At 36.3% G+C, this 23,399-nt stretch overlaps 1 protein-coding gene across 1 annotated transcript; it reads left to right on the forward strand.

The window, feature by feature from the left end:
- Positions 1-649: 649 nt before the first annotated feature.
- On the forward strand, positions 650-23,324 carry LOC140666888 (uncharacterized). Its single transcript, XM_072894442.1, has 21 exons — positions 650-3,073; positions 3,993-4,101; positions 4,477-4,636; positions 4,966-6,573; positions 6,968-7,054; positions 8,051-8,231; positions 8,451-8,912; positions 9,097-9,315; positions 9,547-9,852; positions 15,932-16,061; positions 16,191-16,435; positions 16,604-17,050; positions 17,125-17,257; positions 17,328-17,851; positions 18,060-19,538; positions 19,629-20,072; positions 20,222-20,571; positions 20,645-20,805; positions 20,992-21,204; positions 21,289-21,547; positions 21,650-23,324. The coding sequence occupies exons 1-21, from the start codon at positions 2,729-2,731 to the stop codon at positions 21,756-21,758; spliced, it is 7,971 nt and encodes a 2,656-aa protein (XP_072750543.1). The 5' UTR covers positions 650-2,728; the 3' UTR covers positions 21,759-23,324.
- Positions 23,325-23,399: the final 75 nt, after the last annotated feature.

Consider the following 23,399-nt stretch of genomic DNA (forward strand, 5'->3'; position numbering starts at 1 on the left):
ATGTGAATTTTTTTCACATTTTCTATTATTGTGCAAAATTTAGTCGCGTAAAGGAATGGTGCAATGTCAAGTAACAATTCGTAAAAGGCTGTAAAAATAACGTTTTACGGTTACATATGTATATTTACGGAAGAAAGAGGAGAGTAACGATTGGAATTCGAAAGCGGGCCAGAGATTTCCTGTCAGAAATTGACGTCGTTTCGCGTCCGTTTAGAGAGAGAGGGGGGGAGGGGGAAAGTCCATTGAACGAAAAAAGAATGCGCTATCGGACATCGTTTGACAATAGTTACGGCGACGGCGACGGCGACGGCGACGGCGACGGCGACGACGACGACGACAGTGATGGTGAAGGTGAAGGCGAAAGAGGAATAGAAAGAGACGGAGAGAGAAAGAGAGAGAGAGAGAGAGAGAGAGTAGAAGGATGGGGTGAAGAAGCGAGAGAAAAATAAAGCCCCTTTCCGCGGAGCGGACGAACCGGCCCGTACTCGATACCATCTGCGTGCTCCCTCGACAATAATAGTATAGACCGAGAAATATGCGCGCGAGGCGCCGTGGGTTCTCTCCGACGTTTCGAGGGCGAAAAGGAAGAGATGATGAGAAAGAGCGGAGGGAGAGAGGACTCGTGAGAGGGCATCGTGTGAAGGATGGGGAGGGGGAGGGGGAAAGAAGAAATCCGTGTGCTCTTCCCCGATGCACATACTGCTGGAGCCCCATGGGCGAGCTACTCTGCGATTGGCAGGGAGTGGTGGGGTGACACGCAACAAGCAGCGAAGAGCGAAGAGCGAAGAGCGAAGAGCGAAGAGCGAAGAGCGAAGCCCTGGCCGGGCCCGCTCTTAGATGATCGGAGACACGGCTGATGGGCCAGTAGGGGCCCCAGAAATTCCAACAAGGACGGGGCATAATGCGCGACTCAAGGTCGATTCTACTACCGACGGCAGGCAGGGCCCCGACGGATGCGCGACCACGTTCAGCAGGGTCGTACCGTGACCTCGCCGGATCTTCTCCTCCTTCTATTTCCTCGCCCTTCCATCGCATCCCCTTCCTCATGCCCCCTCCTCGTGCCTCCGCGTCCGTTCTGCCTTTCGTACGTCCTCGTCCTCGTCCTCGTCCTCGTCCTCGTCCTCGTCCTCGTCCTCCGCTGATACCTCTGCAATCCTGACTATCCTCCTCTTCTCCACCTCCCTTCTTGCTACCCGTTCTCTTAACCCGCGCACGCTACGCCCCACCAATCGCACAGGATCATACATTCGCCCTCGGGCGCCCTGTGCTTCTGGATCGGACATTCCGCAGGCCTGAAAAAAATAAGCGCTTTCAAGGACTACAGTAGTGATAATAAACGCGAATTTCCACACTGTGCCCACTGTGACCACTAGAAAAATTTACTTTACGCTGCGATAAAGGGCTTTTTTTTATCACTAGTTTATTAGTCTGCTGATAAAAGACGATGAAAAATACCAGACACCTATCGCCTTTGTCGTTATTAATGGCATATAACAGCTTTTTAATTATACCATTTTTGCAAACATCTTACGCGTATCGCGAAATTATAACATTTGCCGCGTAATAAATTTATAAAAATAAAATAAGTAATATACATATGCGTGTATATATGTATATATGTATGTATATGTGTATGTATAATATTAGTATTCTAATATTTTGATACAAAATTGAAATTGAATTGTTAGTACGAGTCATATGACGTGCGTGTATTCCTTTTCTGAAACACACTTCTACATTTAAGTAACTGACTGAGGGCTATACTTGAAAATAATGTTTAAGATCGTAGCGCAGGTTTAATTAAATAATTTGCTTTTAACGCGAGACGTTATCTTTTGCGCTATTCAAATTTTAAAGCAACCTTCTCTAGTCCGAGTTTATCGAGGTCTCCTGGTTATGACGATCTTATATCGGAAGGCTGCCGAGGGCTGTCTTTTTACGCCGAATAAGAAAGAGGCGCTTGAGGGCGCCGAGAAACGAGACGGTACGAGAGAAATGCGATGGAAAGAGCCTCTGGAATGAGAGAAGGCAAGATGATGATGGAGAAGATGAAGAAGATGAAGAAGACGAAGAAGACGAAGAAGACGAAGAAGAAGGAAGATGATGATGATGATGATGATGATGAAGGAAAAGAAGAAGAAGAAGAAGAAGAAACAGAGGAGGAAGTAAAGAGGAGGGAGTTCGTAGAGCCAGTTCGTGCTTCATCCCGTTGAAGAGAGGAAAGAGGCTGTGTGCACGAGGTTATAACGGTGGGAGTAAAAGGGGTGTCGGAAGAGAGGTAGGTGGGGGGTATCGAAGAGGGGGCAGGCAGAACTGGCTGGACGATGCAAGAAGCGAAGGAAGAGAAGGCAAAAAGAGGAAAAAAGGTGGGATCCCTTAAAAATTGAGACCCACGGAGGTGGGGATCGGAATTTCGGGCCCCGTACACCGGCCAGTCTCGAGGAGGCCTTCGCGAAGATGAGGTGAGGAGAAAAGAGGAAATAGGAGAGTATACAAGCGCAGGAGGGCACGAGACGGGATCGAGAGGAGGAAGAGAAGAAACGGCGAAACGAGAGAAGGCGGAGAGAGAAAAAGAGAGAAAAAGAGAGAAGGTGGTGGAAGAGGAATAGGAAGAAGAGAGGAAGAAGAAGAAAAAGCAGCGGAGGAGAGAAGGAAGAAGAGGGTGAAGAAGAGGAAGAAAGGCATCGCGTAGCCGCAGAGAGTGCGCACAGTCTACTGTGTACCCGGCATGGACCGTCAGTACACCCTCTGTGTACTCGTACCGGCACACCAGTACCGTACCTACGTCGACAATTATCATCATCAGCAGGCACAGCAAGAGCAACAACGCAAGAATCTCCAACGTATATCTCCGACCTATCTTCATCAGTATCAACAGCAGCAGCAACAGCAGCAGCAGCAGCAGCAACAACAGCAACAAGAACAGATCTACGAGAACGTTGTGTCGCAGTATCGCATGAGGATGTGCTATCATAACGACTACGAAAACGATGAACAGATACAGAAATTCTATTGGGAACAGTGTTACAAGCGCGACGACGCCGATGCAACAGCGTATTATTATTGCGAATATGTAAGGATCTATCCTCTTGAGAAGGAATCGTATATTTCAAAGTATACTCTACATGAAAGTGCGAATCGTATCTCTGTGATTGAACGCGCAACGCAAATTCTCCACTTTTAAGGGAGATGCAAGATTTTGCCAAAACGTTGAAGCTAATCGTTATAACTATTTTTTTTGTCCGTGGTAAAACGCGATCGTGTGGATATGGAATCGCAGAGATATCTTTCCAGTGAGATCGATGCATCGTGATACATTTGTTGCGTTGAAAGTCGTGTGGCTCTTCCGAATATTGAAATAATACAATGATATCAGATGAAATAATCTTGAAACCCTCCACTGATCTTAATCATGTTTTCCATCGTTTTATCATAAATACTATTTGATAAATATCGTATCTATTTCATTCTGACTTTGGTTATCTATGACAAACGAAAGCAAAGATCTACTTTCAACGATACTCATTCATCCTTGAAAGCTTTTATGTTAAAAAAAAAAATATATGTATTCTTTGTTTTATAGATGCATCTTCTTGACAAAGATTTTCATTAATTTTTATAAATATACATCACATAAATATATACTCTAACATTTAATACTTTAACATACACAATTTGCACGTGATCGATAAATGAATAATTTAAAATTCATATTTTCTGCAGAGTACAAATACATACAAATTTTTAAAACTTAAATAATCATTTTTGTGTTTGAAAAAAATTACGCAATTGTAATAAATTATTTCCTTTGCAATTATTATCAATGCGTCTAATTAATTTGTCTCAACACATTACATAAATAAAAAAAAAAAAAAAAAAAAAAACATTTTGCCATTTCGGATTAACAGGAGAATGTTATCTTATATAATATAGATACGAGAACCAGTTGATGACAGTTGTTTTAAAAAGATCATAAAACTCTTGTGTTATAGGCGAAGAAGGAGATCTATGACGTAAAACAGCAAAGGCTCTGTTTGGCGCAGGATGAGTACAATCACCTCAATAACGCCTTAACCACCCTTGGCGCATCGCGTACAAGTTGTGAGTAAAAAACTTGGCGGAAAATAAATCTTTTTTTCTACAACTAATTAATTTAACTAATTAATTTTAATTTTTACTGAAAAATTTTAATATTTTTTTCTAAATTAATTAATAACTTTAATAAGTAGTGTTCATATTAGGTACAGCTATCCGTGTAATTATATTTCATCGATCATTTTGCTATTTAAAAGTATCTAGCCGCTTACTAGAATGAAATGATAGATTATTATGAATACAGAAATTTTTCTTACAAGTGGCAGTCTTTCCAATTTCGCATTATTTTTTTAAATGTACGATTAAATATCTAGTCTAAATACATATATATTGCGATACAAATTGTGTGGAAAAGTATTGACGAATATTCGTGCTTTACAGTATGTTCCAGCTCGAGTTCCTTGAGTACCAAATACGACCCTGACCTGCTCAAGTCCGACGTGGCACTCGCCAGGAGCCGAGTTTCTCGATTAAAACGAGAACTCGAGCAGATTCGAGCGGAGATGAACTGCACGCAACGAGGAGTGGATACTCTTGCCAGGTATAACACGTGTAACCCTTCATCGCGATCAACCAAGTTTTTATATTATTTTACTTTTATGTAATTTAACATCATTTTGTGAAATTGTGAAATCTCGCGTGCAAATCGTTTTTTCTATACATTTTGCTAAAAGGATCTTGTGCAAGATTTTTTTTTTTTTTTTTTTTTTTTTTTTTTTAATAACAAATAATACTGTTTCATATGCGAAATATTATTAATATTTATTCTTTGGATTATAAGATGCTTTTTTTTTATCAACAACTATCTGTATACGTGTATTGTCTAATTATGAATAATTCTAACTCTTATAAATTGTTTCCCTTCAACAGCGTAGAGCAAAAATTGAGCGGCCATCATGGTGGATGCTATAATATCACGGAAGCGCAAGCTATTATGACGGAGCTGCGTAATATTCAGAAATCCTTGAGTTCCGGAGAGAGAGAAAAGGCCGAACTGATGCAGTCGCTGGCGCAGCTCAAAGACGAATTGACAAGACTGCAATTGTGCGAGGGTAGTCCGGAAGCTAGCACGCTGAGTTTGCCGCAAGAGAAACTCAGCACGGCTTCTCAGACCGATCTCTCGGGTGAACTGGTGCCGATCGGGACCCGATTGGCCGAAATGGCGCGCATGAGATTGCAGTACGACGAGGCGAGAAAGCGGATCCAGCACATTCAACAACAGTTGGCGGATCTCGAAGAGAAGGTGACGCCGGGTCAAACCGAGAGCGACAAGGACAAGTTGCTGCTATTCCAGGAGAAGGAGCAGCTGTTGCGAGAACTGCGGAGTCTCACACCGCGCACGAGAACCCAGCAGGATATGAAGAAAATCCAGGGCGAAATTCGCAGGCTTGAGCAGGATCTCAATACCGCGTTTGAACTCTCGAACAAAATCATCACCGACCGCGTACGGCTCCATGAGGAGAAGCAACTGTTGCTGCAACAACTCAGGGACGCACTGCGATCGATGGCAATGTTAGAGGGCCAGCTAAAGACACTGAGCGCTAGCACGTTATCGGTGAGCAGCAGCTCCAGCCTCGGCAGTTTAAGCACGACCAGCAGCAAGGGTTCTCTCAGCTCTGGACTTAGCTTTACGGACATTTACGGCGGTCCACAGTGTCTGGGATCTACCGGCTTGCAACAGGAACGACCCGTCGACATGGTGGATCTGCACAGACGCGTCGAGAGATTGTTGCGTGGCTCCGAACAGAACAATCTCGTTAGCACACCCTCGCCCGGTAGATCTCAGCCCAGTCTCTCACCGAGATCGAGTCTGTCAAGTGTAAGCCCGCCGGTGTCGCCGTTATACGAGAACGCACCGATGGGTCCACCGCCTGCTTACGAACAGGTGGAACTTCAGAGGAAACAGCATCAGAGAGCGACGCCCGTGGCGGTGACGACGACGACGGTGGTGACGGTTAGTGGCGGTGCAACTACCACCACGTCGCATCTCGATGGCAATCAATTAGAAGACCGTTTGACGGAACTCAGATTCAATCAACAGCAAGGAGTACCGCAACAGCAGCAGGAGCAATTGTGCTCCTCCAATTCGCAGGATCGTCTCAAGCTTGTGGTTGGTCCGCATCCGCCCATCGAATTGCAGTCGTGCAATATGTCACAAGGCAGTGGCCTAGGTAGGCCTGGCGCGCCCAGTGTGCAGTTGCTACAGCTGCAGCAAGCGCCTCCACCGCCTCAAGAGCCGCCTCCATTGTCGCCGATCAGCGAGACGCCGCCGCCTACTGGGATCAGATCGAGGGCCAGCAGTTCTGGCACCAATACTAGATCCGTTTCCGCTGCGGTTTCCGACGAGAGCGTCGCCGGCGATTCGGGCGTTTTTGAGGCATCCAATCGGAAAAGACTGTCCGGCCTCATCTCCGACGTGGGTCCTTTGACTTCTGGCGAGATGAGCTTGGAAACGGCGCAGGTGCAGATCAAATTGAGGTACGTTTTTCTTTTATATTTACGAGTTTACAAATATCAAGAGCAAATCAAAAATATTACGTATCTAGAAATATATCAAAATAACACAAAATGTTAGAAAACATACATCTCTGTACATCTCTGTTTAATAGAAAATTTTTCTTGGATATAATTGTGTAAGATATAAGATCATGAATAATACAGTAGCTTTTTATATGTATATACATTAAAAATATTTAAAAAAATAATTACATATATGTACAATAAAATAAGTACAAAAAAAAATATTTTTGAATCATTGTTCAATAATATACATATATATAGAATTTGTACAAATTAATATTTGGTGCAATTTTGTTTCCGTCCTTGCGATAATTTGAATTTTGAATTAAAATTTATAATATTATGCGTTTAGGTATTCGGTGAGTGATGGATTGCTTCACGTTGGCATCGAACGCGCGAGAAATCTAGCCGCGCTTTTCATACCCAATAACGCACAAGTGTGAGTAATTACAAGACTTTTCTAATTATTTTTAAGCAGCATTTCGCTTTATCGCAATAGCTAATCGTCGGTTGACTCAAGTTTATTTCAGTTTCTACTCCCTGAAAAATTCAAGACGAATATTTACATTTCCGATTAGAGTCAACATTACGTACAGTTTAACATACACAAGTATTACCGATAGGTCGAATTACATCCGCGAATGGTGTCTCGCTTTCAAAGATAACCGATTAGATAACTTGGTTGCGCAATGTTGAGTCAACCTGTTAATAGTTACGCAAATGCATTCGACTTTTGTCTATTATCGTCGAGCTAGTTGCTTGATCGATCACACCAGAGCTCCCAGATGACTGACATATTTAAATGAAATTAAAATATAATTATGCAATCCTTGTCACGTTTGTGTTTAGATCATTGACCAACAAATATCGCATTCACCTTTATTATGTAAGGGCCGACTTATTATACTTATTATCAACGATATCGTGATGATCTCGCAATCAGCTTTACGGCCACTCGGGAATTTATTGCCGCAACCATTGTGCCCGGCCATCGGTCATAAATTCGTAAAACGCGGTACGGTATTTCCATGGATGGAGAGAAGGAGAGAGAGAGAGAGAGAGAGAGAGAGAGAGAGAGAGAGAGAGAGAGAGAGAGAGAGAGAGAGAGAGAGAGAGAGAGAGAGAGAGAGAGAGAGAGAGAGAGAGAGAGAGAGAGAGAGAGAGAGAGAGAGAGAGAGAGTTTAATGTATATAGAGTTGCGTGTTTGATTAATGATACGTCTTTTGCATGATGGTGAATCAACATTTTCCAATTCTAAATAAGAAGAAGAGAGAGAAAGGGGAGGAAGGGGGGAGGGGGATATTATAAAGAAATATATGATTCTTCTCGCAAATTTTATTCGCTTTCACATGACTGTTGTATACAGTTGCTGTTTTTTTTGTTAAGCCGCTTTTTTACACAAAAGTGACGTTTGTTTCTTTGTTTCGTATTTCAGATACATCAAGGCCGCTGTGCTGCCGATGCCTATCAGTCATATGTTTTACTGCACAAAACCTGTCGTAGATCTGCGAAAACCGACTTTTGGTGAGACGTTTCCGTTCGCCGTGCCGCTCAACAAGTTGAACACAAAAACCCTGCAAGTGACACTTTGGTGCACCGAGGCCGAAAAATGCTTGGTAGATTTATAGTTTTTCTCAAATTTATTTTATATTTTGTAGTTTTTGCTTTATTTCAAGATTTTATACTCTATTACAATGTCTGATCAAAGTGTACTCTCAATTCGAGAGTATGCTTGAAACACTTCTATTCCATTTCCATTTACAAAGTTGATAAAAATTTAATGCATTTTCAAAATAGATACGGTTAAATCATGCTGCACATTGATTTAATTGCAGGGTTCTGCGCAAGTCTCGCTGGCAGACTTCAGTCCAGAATCTCCTTGCGTTAAATGGTATAATATACTCTCCTTCCGCTTCATGCAACCGTCCGACACCAACCCCAGTACCAGCACCAGTAATAGTGCCTCCACGAGTGTCATCAGGCAAACGAAGCACGACAAACAGGAATCAGATATCTCGATGTATAGAAGCGCACAAAATACGAAAGAAGAGAGTAGTGATGAGAGTACGATAATTAGTTCTCAAACATCTACCTTGACGAGGAATCAAGGTTGCGACGAGTTACAAACAGCCGTGACGCTGAGGCTCGAGGAGCTTGCCAATTGTTTGGGTAGCCCAGAAGAAGAGGACGAGGATGGCGGTGGTAGCGAAAGCGGAAGCGAGGGCAGCGACGAAGAGGGCATCGTCGTGGAGTTTGTAATGGACGATAATATTCTGGAGGATGTTTTAGAGCACGAGGTAAACAACATTTATTTATTGCTTACAATTTTTTTCGTTTTAAAACTACAACTTGAAATTTAAAACGTCTTCTTCGAAACTTTTCTCTAGACAGCGTGCTCCTAAATTTTATTAAACTTTTCTGTTTGACATAAGATTTTTTTAAAAATGTATTTCTAACGGTTAAATTTATGATGTAATATAGGAAGATGAAGAAGAACTGAATGAGGAAACGAGACAAACACAAGACAAGGAAACAAACACCGAATGTGTATTTATTCCGGAGCAGGGCAAGCAAAGGAAACTCTCCGCGGCTGGCGTTGTGCCCGGCGCTATTCACGACGACAAAAACTCTATTGTAATCAAGAGGAGTCAAACATTCTCACCGAGCGCGGCCGTCAGTAAAAATCATTACATTTGTCGAGTAAGTTTTAACTAAATACACTTTACTATTATATCTCTATTGTTATTTTCTCTATTAAATTTAAAAGTTGAAAATTACTATTTGGATTAAAAAATTGCAAAAGTTACTTTCTTGTTTTTATCACATCATGATATTTTGAGATGCAAATTTTGACATGTTGTAACTCTAAAAATTTGTATTTATTTCCTATTTATTTCTTTCTTTCTTTCTGACGTTCTTATTTTTGTACAGCTTAACCGTAGCGACAGCGATAGCAGTATGCCGCTTTATCGCAGAGGCGGACCTTTCCAACGAAATTCAGTAGAAAGACGTTCTCTACGGTGGCGTCGACCATCTTCCGCTCTTAGTTACAAGACCACTTCGAAAAAATCATCTTATTTGCCGCCCACAATGAGAACATCATTGGATCTTGAATTGGATCTCCAGGCGCAGCACGCTAGACTGAATAATCTACAAGATGAACTTAGTAGGTTACGAGAATTGAAGCAACGATTGGAACAAGCGCGCGAGAAAGGTGATACCGATTTGGCAACGTGGGTGTTGGAAGATCAGAAATTCCAAAACCTCATGGTACAGGCCGAAAACGGCAAAAACGGCAAAAACGCCGAGGAGAAGAAAGTAGAGAAGATGATGAAGAAAACATCAAAAGAAATCTACAAATTGAGGAAAACGAAGGCTGGGAAGGGGAAACCCGACATCATCTCTTTCAAGTAAATACAAGTTTTGCTCTACTCCGATATTGCTCTTTATTATTTCATGGATAAGTTCCAAAAAGGAAAGAAATTTGTTTTGTTTTGTTTTGTTTTGTATTATTATTTAAGTATTTTTCCAGTTTCCTTATTACTTTGAAATATTATAATTGAATATTCAAATATTTAAATATCCAAATATTTAAATATCCAAAATAATATCGATTCGAAAGCCATTCGAACATCCGACATTTGAGTTAACGTTAAAAAATATTGAATCTTCAAATAAATTATGACAAGAATCTGTGATTTTTCGATTGTTCTAAGGATTGTGTGAGAAAGAAGGGAAAATTATAAACATTGATAAAAATTATATTTGATAAAGCACGTTTTTTCTTTTCAGAGAAAAAATGGCCTTCTTCACGCGGGTGAATTTGAACGTTCCTATTTTGCCACCCGAGGATCTCGGAGCGGATAGTACGTGTCCTATGGCATCGCACACGCATAGAAGATACGCGTCGGAGCCCGTTACGAGCGCTCAGGGTATTATAAATTCGACGATGCGGCCGAACAGCATTCCCGGTGCAAGCGCATCGTCCACCGCGAAAAGCAGCAGCAACGTCGCAGATCGAAATGCGAGCGGAATTGTCATCACGAATGATAATGAGGATGAGATTCCTCCGGTGATTAAAAATACTGACAAATCGGTCAACGCTAAAGGTCGGCCAGCGGCGGAATCGAGCGTAGAAAATTCGGAAAACGGCGAGAACGAGTCTTCATCCAAGTGCACCGAGAAGAACGAAGACAACGAGGAACCGGCAAAGAGATATGAATACGTCGTCGACAGGGTTCTTGGCGTAGAAGTATGAAAACCGAGTAAGATTGCGCGAAGGATATTCTAGGCTCCTGTGTGAATCGCAATTTCCACGTCACCGTAAATCTGCATTTTAAGTTTCAACTAGCAAGATAAGAAAAAGAAGAAAGTTAAATCGTGGAACTCGCTGCTTTCTAATTCTGAATCCCAGGTGCCATGTGTAGATTGCAAGGGCGTGCGTGTCGAAGGAATAAAAGACAAATGTCATTGAACAGGCGCGAAACTGTTGCGACTGATATGATCGGTCCTATCTGTTGTATTTGCAACGCGTATGCCAATTCTGCTAGAAACAGCCTTTCAATAGATGCGAAAATTGCGCGCAAGCGTAATGTGTACATACGAAAACATAAATTATTTAAACGGTACTACATACACGGTAGATTATTTAATTGTTAATTATTGGACTCGTTCGAGTCTATATCGTGACCGTAATATAATTACGTATTTTATTATTGTTCGTTCCCTTTGTGCGTCGAATCACATGACCCACCGAGCAGCTGGTCTGCGACTCGAAAGTTTAAAGAGAAAAGGCTACATCTAGATTGGCTGGTGAATTTTACTCCGATCTCGGTAATGCCGTTTTATAATTTCACACGTTCTGTTTCTTGATTTTGAGCTCTTTGTTCAGTGGAAATGTATCCAAGTGCCCTTTACACGCTTATCGATTTTAAAGACATAAATCGATCAACAACGTGCCTTATTATCGAATCCGTCGCACGAGAAAAGTACTGTGACGATAATGCAGGGTTATAAATTATCGTGGTGTACAATTAACGTGATAATTATATAATTCATCGTGTGAGAGGAAGAAAATAGGTAAAAGTAAATATAAAATGCTTTCTTTTTAAATTGCATATAATTTTTCAAGAATCATAATTTTTTATGAAATATAAAAATATAATGTGCATAACATATTTAACTATATGTTGATACTGGTGATGATTAAATTATAATCATTTTGAATGAGCTTCGTTAACTAGTGTACCACGATTTGCATTCAATAATTTACTCATTGCAGAGTAGAGGAAAGGAGCAAAGATATTTGTCCTTTGTTTCCATCTGGTTGGTTCATCAAATGTTACTTTACTCTACTCTAACCGATAGTCAGAGAATGTAACCCTAAACGGTCTATATTTTACAATGCTTGTGTTGTATTAAAGATGAACATCTAGATGACAATCGAAAATATTCACTGTGCTATTTTCACGAATAAGCGACGATTCGAATTAATCACAGCTGTGTTTTTAGATCCAAAAATATATCCAGTACTAATAACATTATAGAGAAAGTAGTCTTTCTGAGGATTATGTGCACAGTAGCATCAGTATCCTTGATAAACTAACTTTGTCTTACGATGTTGATTTCCTCTGCATCATTGTAGCTAAAAAAACGGAATTCAAAAATGTTAAGAAGGCAATTTTTAAATGTTCAAATTTTATTTATGAAACTCTTTTGAAGGCAATTTTTAGCGCAGTTTTCTGCGCCCGACTCTTATTGTTATATTTATTTTATAAAAAAAAAATTATATAATTGACAATTCAATTGGTCAAATTGATGAGGTTAATTTTAATAGCTATTTTATAAAACACAAATCGTACAGATTTTGTTAAGATCAATTATAAGTATTTGCATCAGATTCATAGAGAAAAGAAATTTCGGAAAGTATAAATTGACACCTTTAATGCTATAACGATTATTTAATTTGAATGGTCAAAACTTTTTCAAATTTCTTAAGCAGGATCTATAATTTGAAACAGAAAGTATGTTTCTAACTTACTTATAATGTGTATCACATATTCTAATATATATGTGTGTACTATGTATTTTATACAACTGTGTGCAATTTTTTATAAATTTTTTTTTTTTTTTTTTTATAATATACAACACGAAAACATTATAATATTCTATTCCGAAATTTGTCGCAAATTATAATTGTCTAAAGTGACCTTAAGCAGTACAAAATTAAATAGTTAAAAATTTTAAACGCCGAAATTCTTTAATAATGCACAGTATAAATAAGAAATAATATTTTTCTTGCATTTTATATAAGATAAGAAGTTTTTAATAAAAAAAAAAGGTCCAAAATAAGAGATTGACCGTTCTAAGTCGTCAAAAATTTTATGAGGGGTTTCTTCAAGGTAACGGATGCCATATTATTTGTATATTCGAAAGCCCAGTGTAAGCTTTGAGAATGAAAAGAGAGAAAGAAGGCTTAAAAAATGAAACAAAACTGGGAGGAATTTGTATATATTTTTGTATATATGCATCTTGACGATTATCTGCTATTTGCTTATAAATATAACATATAATTATATATGTATGTGTATATGTATATGTATATAGATATACATGCACACATGCATATACGAGAGAGAGAGAGAGAGAGAGAGAAAAAAAAAGGAAAGATAGCATGAACTCGCTCTGCGTTATTTACAAATGTATTTTTATCCGTGCGTTCGATTTTACAGAGCGTCTCGTAAACTTACAGATTCATAAAGCGATTACAAAATTAAACTCAGAAAAAAAGATATATATATATAAAATTGCCTCAGCGCTCATAAATGCTGAATTTATCATGCTCATGTATTTAATTAAAGTTATATATTATTATATTATTTACATAATCGCATAGAGCCTTATTGTATCAAAGTAAGTATAATAATGATAATAATAATATCAATAACGTTAATGACGTTAATGGTACCGCTAAGAGAAATGCTAAATAGACGATAAAAACATTATTTCATAAAGAGAACATATTCATGTACAGTTACACATACACTATAACACGAGATACAGGTACAGAAGAAACAATCACAGTTTGATTTGTAAGTAACGGTTCGTAATGGTAATGATTAAAAGGACAAAATATAATATACTCTGTTGCTACTTTTATTTACATTGAATACCTTTTCTCATGTTCTGCATCTCGTATTAATATTTCCGCTATTCGGGACTTGGTTGTAGATTTAATTAGACCAAATACTTTCTTGGAAAAATTTAATATTTAATATATAAAATGTATCCTAAAGAACGGAAAATCTCTTGCGAAATGAATTCTTTAGAATCTTTTTCTTCGAGACACTATAATAATTTTTAAATTATTGTAAACCATTAATATTAATGAAATGAAAAATATAATTACAAGTTTCAAATAAATAACAAAAAATCTTTGTATGCTTCTTCATTCAACTTTAAAGGAATTATGAAGAGGTTTTAATTTTGAAAATTTAAGATAAAAAGGAGCAAGAGAAATTATCTACATACAAATCAAAATTTTATTAAGAAAAATTACACTTATATGTCAATACAAAATTGACAACTATATATATATATATACAAAAGTTTTATATAAATCTATAGCGTATATAGATTCAAATATATATGTATGTATGTATGTCTGTATGTACATATAACATGTAAAGTAGCAAAAATAATATGTCAAAAATCTCTTGAACTTTTCTATATGCGTATTCAATCCGTTTGGAGAATATTGATCTGACTTAAAATTTAAAGCTTATATTTGCTAAAAGTTAGTTATTAGATTGTATATTATTTTGCATAATCTTACAAATTTATATATCCTAGATATGTTAGAAGAATTTTATATGCGTGTGCGTGTGTATATAAAAGTATAGAAGCTTTTATTTATTTATTATACACATCAATTATATATTTTTTTCTGCAAGCACATTATATATTTTGAAAATACATCTACATATTAGTTACATTTAAATATTTTTACGGTTACTTTGGATATTTATTAATATTTTTATTTAACATTACAATTCATTAACAATTAATTTATTTTATGCTGATTTATAATTTTTTTTTTGATTTTTTTCATTTGTAATATTCGTTTTTAGCTAATTGATACGAGCTCAATAGAAATCTTTATTTCAATGCCTGCAAAGCAATACAAAGTGCATCTTATTTATATCTTGCTTGTACAATGTACTTGTATACATAATATTTATGTATAATCAGCATACAATTACAGGAGTGTCGTATGAGAGTCTGAAGAGAGTAAGCGAGAAATAAGTGCAAGATATAAATGCACTTATAATATTATCTTGTATTTCCATTTCATTCTAGTCTAGCCTTTGATGTTGTATGTAATTCAATGTAAAGTTATCTGTCGCGCATATATATATATATATATATATGTACACACAATATATGTATATTTAAGGCTTCCTGCTATGCGACGGAAATCTAAAGTAGCGAGGAAACAAGGAGATGATGAGACCGCATACTTTTTAAAATAAATGCAATCTCATCATCTCCGTTTCCCCGATGAGTGAATTCAGTCGAATGGATGAAAAAAAACCTCGGGATTACAAAACTGATGACTCCATCTATTCCACCAATATGACTGTTGACCAGGTAAGGAACTATGTATTTTATGTACATAATAATAATGGACGCAATGTTACGTTTTTTCTTTCGACAATAAGTATATTTGGGGTGCAGTCAAATTTTTCCAACCGTAGGTTAAGTAGAATTCATCTGTCTCGTTATCGACATATAGTTGTGTGTGTGTGTGTTTTTTTTTTTTTTGTTTTCATATATCACCGCTAGAGGTCAATACGATCGCTCAAGTCGCGCACTCTGGTGTCGCAAACAATGTACTAAATTCAAATTGTACGCACGAATCTGCTCGCGACCGTTACGAGTTACAAGTTACAAGCCAAAAGTCGACGCGAGAAATGGTGAGGAAATGTACATGTAATGACTTCAGATTAAAGGAATACGTATTATCGTTTTATGAATAATACGCGTAAATGTAAACACGTAATCTAAGGACAATAATGAAGTGAAGAAATTAAATCGCATTTGTTTATACTTGCTGACAATTACAGTAGAGCAAAATGGCCAAAAAGTACAAAGAGCAATGTTTTTTCAGTGTGTGTCGAGTGTGAATACAAAATATCTCAGTATCTCGTTTTATCCGTGATTTTCGTGATAAAGAGTGATTTATTTTTCACGATTTACATCACTGGGAAATATATATGTAAATAAATATATATTATATATTTATAAAATCATGAAGCTGTCTCAAATGGAAGCTCAGTTAGAAGAAAAAACGCGAAGATTGCAACAATCCAACAAGGAGAGGGATGTACTGGAGAAAGAACTGATCACTACACGATCAGAATTGGATAGCTTTAAAAGGACATTAGGTAAAATTTGATAATAATTATATCTGAATTACATATAAGAATTTATGCGATACTAAATTTATGTTTGTGGGAAAAAGCTCATATGGTCCACAATTGTTTTAAATTTGACATATGTATATCTTGGTTTAGAGTTAGAACGGCAGGAGAGAAGGGAGCTGGAAACTCGTGCTCTTGGTTTGATAAGAGATGCCAAACGTAAGTGGGAAAATGCGGAAAAAGATAAAATTGCACAATTAAATCAACATATCGCGGCACAAACTATGAAAATTACATCACTATGTACAAATAATAATGAACTAAGTTCGCACCTACAAAAAACAGAGTGCGAACTGCAAACTGCAAATGCAGAATTGGATAAGTTGCGGGTGTTTCAGGTGAGTAATATAATAGTTACAATAATATATAATATATAACGCAGTGTAATAATATGAGAGGAATATGATTTAATTGTTCGTCAATTAATATTATTAAATTCAATAAAGATGAACTATGATTAGGATAAATTGAAGCAATTACTGATAAAAAATTTTGAATTTATCTAGACACAATACAAGGAATCCTTGGCGAAAACGCGAGAATTAAATAGACAAAGTGTTCAAGGTGTTGAGATTAAGTTAGAGGAGATATCTACACGCGCTCATAACCAGCTGGCTGATTTACGAGCAAAATTAGATTTTGAGGCAGCAAAGAATACAGAGCTTGAGACTAGGTTACGCAATGAACAAGATTCGAATCACTGTCGGGAGTCAAGATTAAATGTTGCTCTAGAACTCGCTCAAAATGAATTAAAAGATTGTCAGGAACAACTGCGTACTATACAAGCCACATTACCAGCGAGAGATGCTGAGATTGAAACATTACGGAAACAACTGCAAGAGAGAGCACGACAGATAGATGAGCTGAAAACATCTGAACAAATGCTCACAAGTCTTCAAGAACAATTGGAAAGGATGAATCTTGAAAACGAACAGTTAAAGCAGCAATTGCAAGTGAGTATCCAAATACTTTTTTTCATTTTTCTTAATTTTTTCATAATTTAATTTAAAAACTCTGTTTATTAAAGATTACTAAGTCTGATCTAAATGAAACTATGATGAATTTGGAGCAAAGTGAGGCACTCGCTTTAAATTTAGAGCAAGCAGCGCAAGATAAAGCTACGTTACAAAAGAGATTACAAGACTCCTTGAACAAAGAAGGTAAACAATCTTATAGAAGCAATTGAATTTAATAACTTTTTTCTCATATTGTTTTGTTATTTAATTGCAGAAGAACATTTGCGCAAGGTTTACAATTTAGAGGAATTATTAAACCGTTTGGAACACAGTGTCACAAAACTGGAAACAGAAAATGCTAGTCTTAAAGAATTGGAACAGGCACAACAAGCTACAACTTGTACAGCAATTACTGATACTACAAGTAGAAAGATTACTCATTGGCAAGAAAAAGTAGAAAAACTGGAACAACAAATTCAAGCTTTAAGAGAAGAAATGACAGTTGAGAAACAAACAGCGAAACAAGCTCAATTAGCTCTATGGAAGAAGGAAAAGGAATTATCAGATGCTAACTTGGATAAACGAATAGCTGTGAGAGAAAGTAAAAGAGCAGAGGATAAAATCAAAATGTTGCAGGAAGAAAAACAGAAATTACAAGAGAAATTAAGTAATAAAACAAAGGAAGATGAAGAGAATTTTAAAAAACTATCGAAAGAATTAGACATTGCAAAAGTGTCATTGAATGATATTACAAGAGAAGCATCTAGGAATAAAATGCAGGCTGATTCAGCACAAAGGGTATATAATATTAACAGATTTATTCATAGATTATTATACATTTTTCAATTATTTATTATATATATGTATTATTTTCAAAAATTATTGAAAATTTTATTAAAATTTCTTGCTCTCTACTATAAATTAATGTTTCTTTTATTCTAGCTTCTATCTCTCGAAGTTAGTTTTTATAGGAAAGAGGAATATTTTATTTATTTTTATTTTTCAGGCTTTAACCCAAGCTAATCGTCAAATCGAGGAACTTCAGTCTTCGAGCGCATCGATACGTAGAGAATTGGATGCGGTTCGAAAGCAAATACGATCGAATCAAGATCGAGTCGATTCTCTGAATTCTGAGAATAGACGTTTGATGCAAATAGTTGCTAAGCATAATGGAGAAAAGACTGAACTCGAGTCCAAAGTTACGAAATTAGAACATGATATTAAAGGCTATGAATTAAATATTGAACTTTTAAAAGAGACTTGTACAGTCTTGGAGGAACAATTGACAGATTATGAGAGATTAACGAGCGATCATGAAACGCGCGAAAATATACTGATTCAGGATAAAATGAAACTGCAAAAAGATTTGGAAGCTGCTGAAACAAAAGTACGCGAGGCACGTACCGCGCAGAACGAAGAGAAGACGCGACGATTAGCTGCCGAACGTAATGTCGAGCAATTAGAATCGGAGACAAGTGATATAGAAAGCGAAAGAAACAGCCTTATTACCCAGAGAGATCAATACAAAAAACTTGCTCAAGAACTTAGCGCACAAATAGAACAGTTGACTATAAAGTGCGGTGGAATGGAGTATGATCTCTCGGAAATGGGTCGCGCTTTAGAAGCCGTTAAAGCAGAGTTGAGAATTGTGAAAGAGGAGAGCAGTGAATACTTGACGAGAGTACACGAATTGAAAGAAGCGAATTTGGGACTTATGACCGATCTACAGAATAAGATAGATCAGTGTGAGGAACTTAAATCGGGGAAAGTAGAATTGGAAAATGTCTTTGAAGAGATGAGACAGTTTTATCAAGAGAGAGAGGTAAAGGCCGAAGGTACTCGGCAACAACAGACTAAATTAATCGATTACTTGCAATTAAAATTGGAAGAGTGTAGTAAGAAGAAAAAGACTATGTGTGACAAAATACTCGGGAAGCAGAAGGAAAATTTGCCTCCCATGGCTACAAGCATGCCCGTGGGATACCGTGAATTGGAGAATCAACTGGCTAAGGAACGAGCAAAGGTGAAGACACTGACGGATCAATTATTAATTCAGAAAGCTAAAAACACTTCTATCTCCGCGTCTGCACCTACCTCCCCTATGGCGCGTACAGAATGTGAAAGCAAGAGGATAAAAGATGTCACAGAAACTAGCAGCTCATCATTAATCAGACGATTATCTCCGCAAAAGATAGTAGGACACAATATTTCACATAGATTCAATGTAGGATTACCTATGCGCGCAGGAAAATGTGCGGCATGTCCAAAGGCCATACAATTTGGAAGACGCGCTGCAACCTGTAGCAAGTGTCAAATCATGACGCATTTGGAATGCGCAGTATCTGTACCTGTGACTTGTCGTGTGCTCAATGATTTTTCCAATTATTCTCACAAAGTTCTTGGAGACAGCAATGAAAGCTTATCCTCAATAGGAGATAGCGTCCAGACATTGGCGATAGATCAGCCGGACAAACCAGAAGATGTGGTAAGAAATCATACTTTATTCACATTATTAGTATTTCTTATTATTTATACCACACATTGTGATTTACTTGTATGTATGTTGTGTGTACAGAATTTGCAAAGTGTAACAAAGTGTAACGAAAATGAAGTTTCCATGGAAGGATGGGTGAAAGTGCCCGGTAGATCGAAATCTTGTTGGGAGAGAAAATATTTAAAGTTAGAAGGACCATGTTTGTGCGTCTACGAACATCAACCATGTACAGGGATGGTACCGATTAGCCGTTTAAATTTAACAGAAAATAGTGGTTTTAACTTATCTGAGACGGTACAGCATCCCGATGTACCAGGAACAGCAAAATCCGATATTCCATTCGTCTTTAGAATCGAATCGAACGGAACGACTTGTTGGCCTTCGGCTAGATTGGACGTTATGGCTCTCAGTCAAGCCGATAAAAGAAATTGGTTTAAAGCTATAAACGCTATTATCAGTCAAAATTCGTACACTGTATCTAAATGTAAAAAGTATCAAACTATACTCAGATTAGAAAAACATCAGGTAAGTAATGCATTTATATGAATGGCGAATACATCATATTTATTTTACAAAATAAAACCTCTTTCTTTCTTTTTCTCCTTTTTGTTTTGTGAGCTCGTATGTATCTTATATTTTTCCATATCTGCTACATCAATTACATTCGTTTTCAGTTGGATTTAAACTGCATTGTTGATTTGGGTGTGGAGAATGCGCTTTTGCTGGGCGCAAAAGAGGGCTTATTTGCATTTACTTCAAAATCTGACACTCTTACTACTATACGCGGAGTCAAGCAAGTAAATCAGCTCTCTTTACATCAACACTTAGATGTGGCTCTAATGATAGTTGGTGAATGCAGAGAATTGGTGTATTGCAATTTGCGATTACTAAAAAATAACGCATTAGCCGCCGATTGTTCTAAACCGGCAATTAATACGAAGAGCGTATTATCTACTTCCGATAGTTGCCATCTGTACCAATTACAAGGCGAAATACTGTGCGCCGCAACTGCGTCTCACGTAATGTACGTAGCTTTTATTAATTCGTAGAAACCTAATAAGACAATTTTTTTAAAATATGATTTCATATCAATGCAGATTGTTTAAATGGAGAATTGAAGAAGATTCGGGAAAATTTGTCGGACTTCGTGAGCTTGAAACTCAGGAGCCTTGCAGTTGTGCCATCTTTACGTCGAATCTTCTTATTATAGGATGTCACAAATTCTTCCAGATTGATTTACAAACTTATACTGTAGACGGTAAACAAATGTGAAATATACACGATATATTTATATGTATAACATGATCACAATAAATCGAAAATCTTCATTTTTTATAAGATTTTTACGAGTAGTATATAATTATGTAATACATTTTTTACTTTAAAAGATAAATGCTGTGGAAAAAAACAAAATGCATTAAAGGTATATACATGTCGTTTACAGAATTCCCAGAAGAAGACAATAGTTCAATTAAAGCAGCACTTACTGGTGCAGCTAAACTTGGCATATTTCCGGTTTGCGTTTTAAATATTTCTAATACACGTGGCATAGCTGAACTTCTATTATGTTACAATGAATTTGGTGTATTTGTGGATGAAAATGGTAGAAGAACTCGCGTTGTTGATCCAGTATGGAATCATTTACCATTTGCTTTTGGTAGATATCATTTCAATTATATGATTATACGTGACATTACAATTAATAAATAGTTCTATCTAATAAAACTATTTTATTTTTCAGCATTCTGCAAACCATATTTATTCATAATTCATTTCTCGTCTGTCGAGATTGTAAAACTCGATGCAGAAGCGTACAATTCGTCGGAGAAAAGTCCTGAGCGTATATTAATCGAATTATCTAGTCCCCGTTATCTGGGTACGGCGGGCTCGGAAAAAGGAATTTACGTAGCGACTATAAATTCTTATCTTGAATTGCTGAAGATTGACGGTTTTTCCAATATATCAATGTTGAACGGGAGTTTAACAAGTCTGGATACATTGTATGTCTTTCTTCTCTTTTAGATAAAGTTATCGATTGTATATAAATTGGAACGTTTCGATATAATATATAGGTGTCTATAAAATTATATCTATTTTTACAGAGCTCAAGAAGATGAAAGCAGCTCGGAATTCAGTTTCACATCGAGTTTAATGGAGGCTTTAGATGGGCAGGGAAAAAAGGTACACTTTGGCGGAGTGCACAAATATTGAAGTAGGTCTTGTATACGATTTATTTGATTTAATTTCACAAATTTTTTTTTCGGTTTATAAGAAACTGGCAATTTGTGTGTATGAAAACACATTCATATAATAGCAATTATTGTAAAAAATATATTATCTCTATTCTGTAGAAAAAGTAAAAGTCGAATAGAATTTATTTAATTTAAATAATATTTAATTTAAAATTATACTTTTATTATGCTTTCCTTTAATAGAAAACTTGAATGCGTAAAAGGTACAGATAAACGTATCACGAAAGAAGATCTCAAATACTCTTGCCACATGATTAACTCTCCGATTAGTTAGTCGAGTTTATTTTCCGTATGTGCAACTGCCAGCAGTAATTAATATATAATTAATATATTAATTAATATAATAATTTATTGATTTATAAATAAATAAGTTTATTTATATATAACATTATTAAATGTACTTATTTATTTATTGAATAAACGCGTTCAAGGCATTTGCAATAAAAAAATTGCATTCAATGAGTTGGCAAAATTTGCGTTGCACGCATTCATAAGCAGTCAACAAAAGGCTAAAGATTAAAGGACATATGCGATGTTTAATTATAAAACCAAATTCTGCAACTGTGTATAATATTAAGCTTTATTTCTCGAATATAACTATTCTATTTTAGTTTCTTCTAGAACAATCTGTATTACAAAAAAATATGAAGGTAATTTTTATTTACATACATAGAGAAAACTGTACTTAAATGATTACATTATATATAAATTAGTGTTAGTGATAGCTGCATATATAAAATTATAATATATTCTCTTTATGTATATTAATAAAATCTTTTATATTTTTATAATTTAGCTTTTATAGACAAGAAATAAAAAAAATATGAAGACAAAATAAAGATATACTTATGCGTATATATGTATATATACACACATACACACACACATACACACATACACACATGCATATATAAAATAGCATATTTTTTTATCTACATATATTTTATACAATTTATACATGTATTTCACTAATTTGCTTCTGCAAAATTATTAGATATAATAGAACCTTGATTTTAAACATTGAAAAAACATATAATATACTGATGTATTGAATAAAATGCTGATGTAATATCGCGTTATAATCTTACATGTATACGTTAATGTAGCTAACGGAGGCCACTAACAGAGGATGCATTATGCATTCTACGATATATATTATGCGATATCCGGCAACCCTTGACTCTGTTATGTCGTATGACGAATATTCATTACTAGCTATCGGACTATACAAGAAAAGAAGGCTATTGTGTAAAAGAAATTTTATTTACGATCTATTGCGTGTAGTCGAATTCAATGTCGTTAATCAATGATATGTTTTATTTATTTATTTTGACCAGATCTATGGATATATTTCATTTTAAGGTACTTTTGTATTTCTTATATTTTTTTTAAGAATTGTTTATTATGCACACAAATAAATCTTATAATTGTAAAATTATTTCGGGTAATCGTCAGTATTATTTATGAATAATATCAATAAGATTCTCAGGGAAATAGAGTTTTTTTGCGATTTAAAAAATTATATAATGTTTGAAGTAAATGAGAAATTCTCGAAACATACAATAGGGTACAAGTTTATACCATGCAAAATAGGCTTCGC

This window comes from Anoplolepis gracilipes, chromosome 6, assembly GCF_047496725.1.
Source record: "Anoplolepis gracilipes chromosome 6, ASM4749672v1, whole genome shotgun sequence".
NCBI classification, from domain to species: Eukaryota; Metazoa; Arthropoda; class Insecta; order Hymenoptera; family Formicidae; genus Anoplolepis; species Anoplolepis gracilipes.

Excerpts from the sequence above, each read along its gene's own strand:
- LOC140666888 (XM_072894442.1), top strand. The coding sequence starts at position 2,729 with ATGGACCGTCAGTACACCCTCTGTGTACTCGTACCGGCACACCAGTAC. Across the intron at positions 9,853-15,931 it reads ATACCGATTTGGCAACGTGG|CTGTCTCAAATGGAAGCTCA; the intron begins GTGTTGGAAGAT and ends AAAATCATGAAG. Across the intron at positions 21,548-21,649 it reads TTAACAAGTCTGGATACATT|AGCTCAAGAAGATGAAAGCA; the intron begins GTATGTCTTTCT and ends CTATTTTTACAG.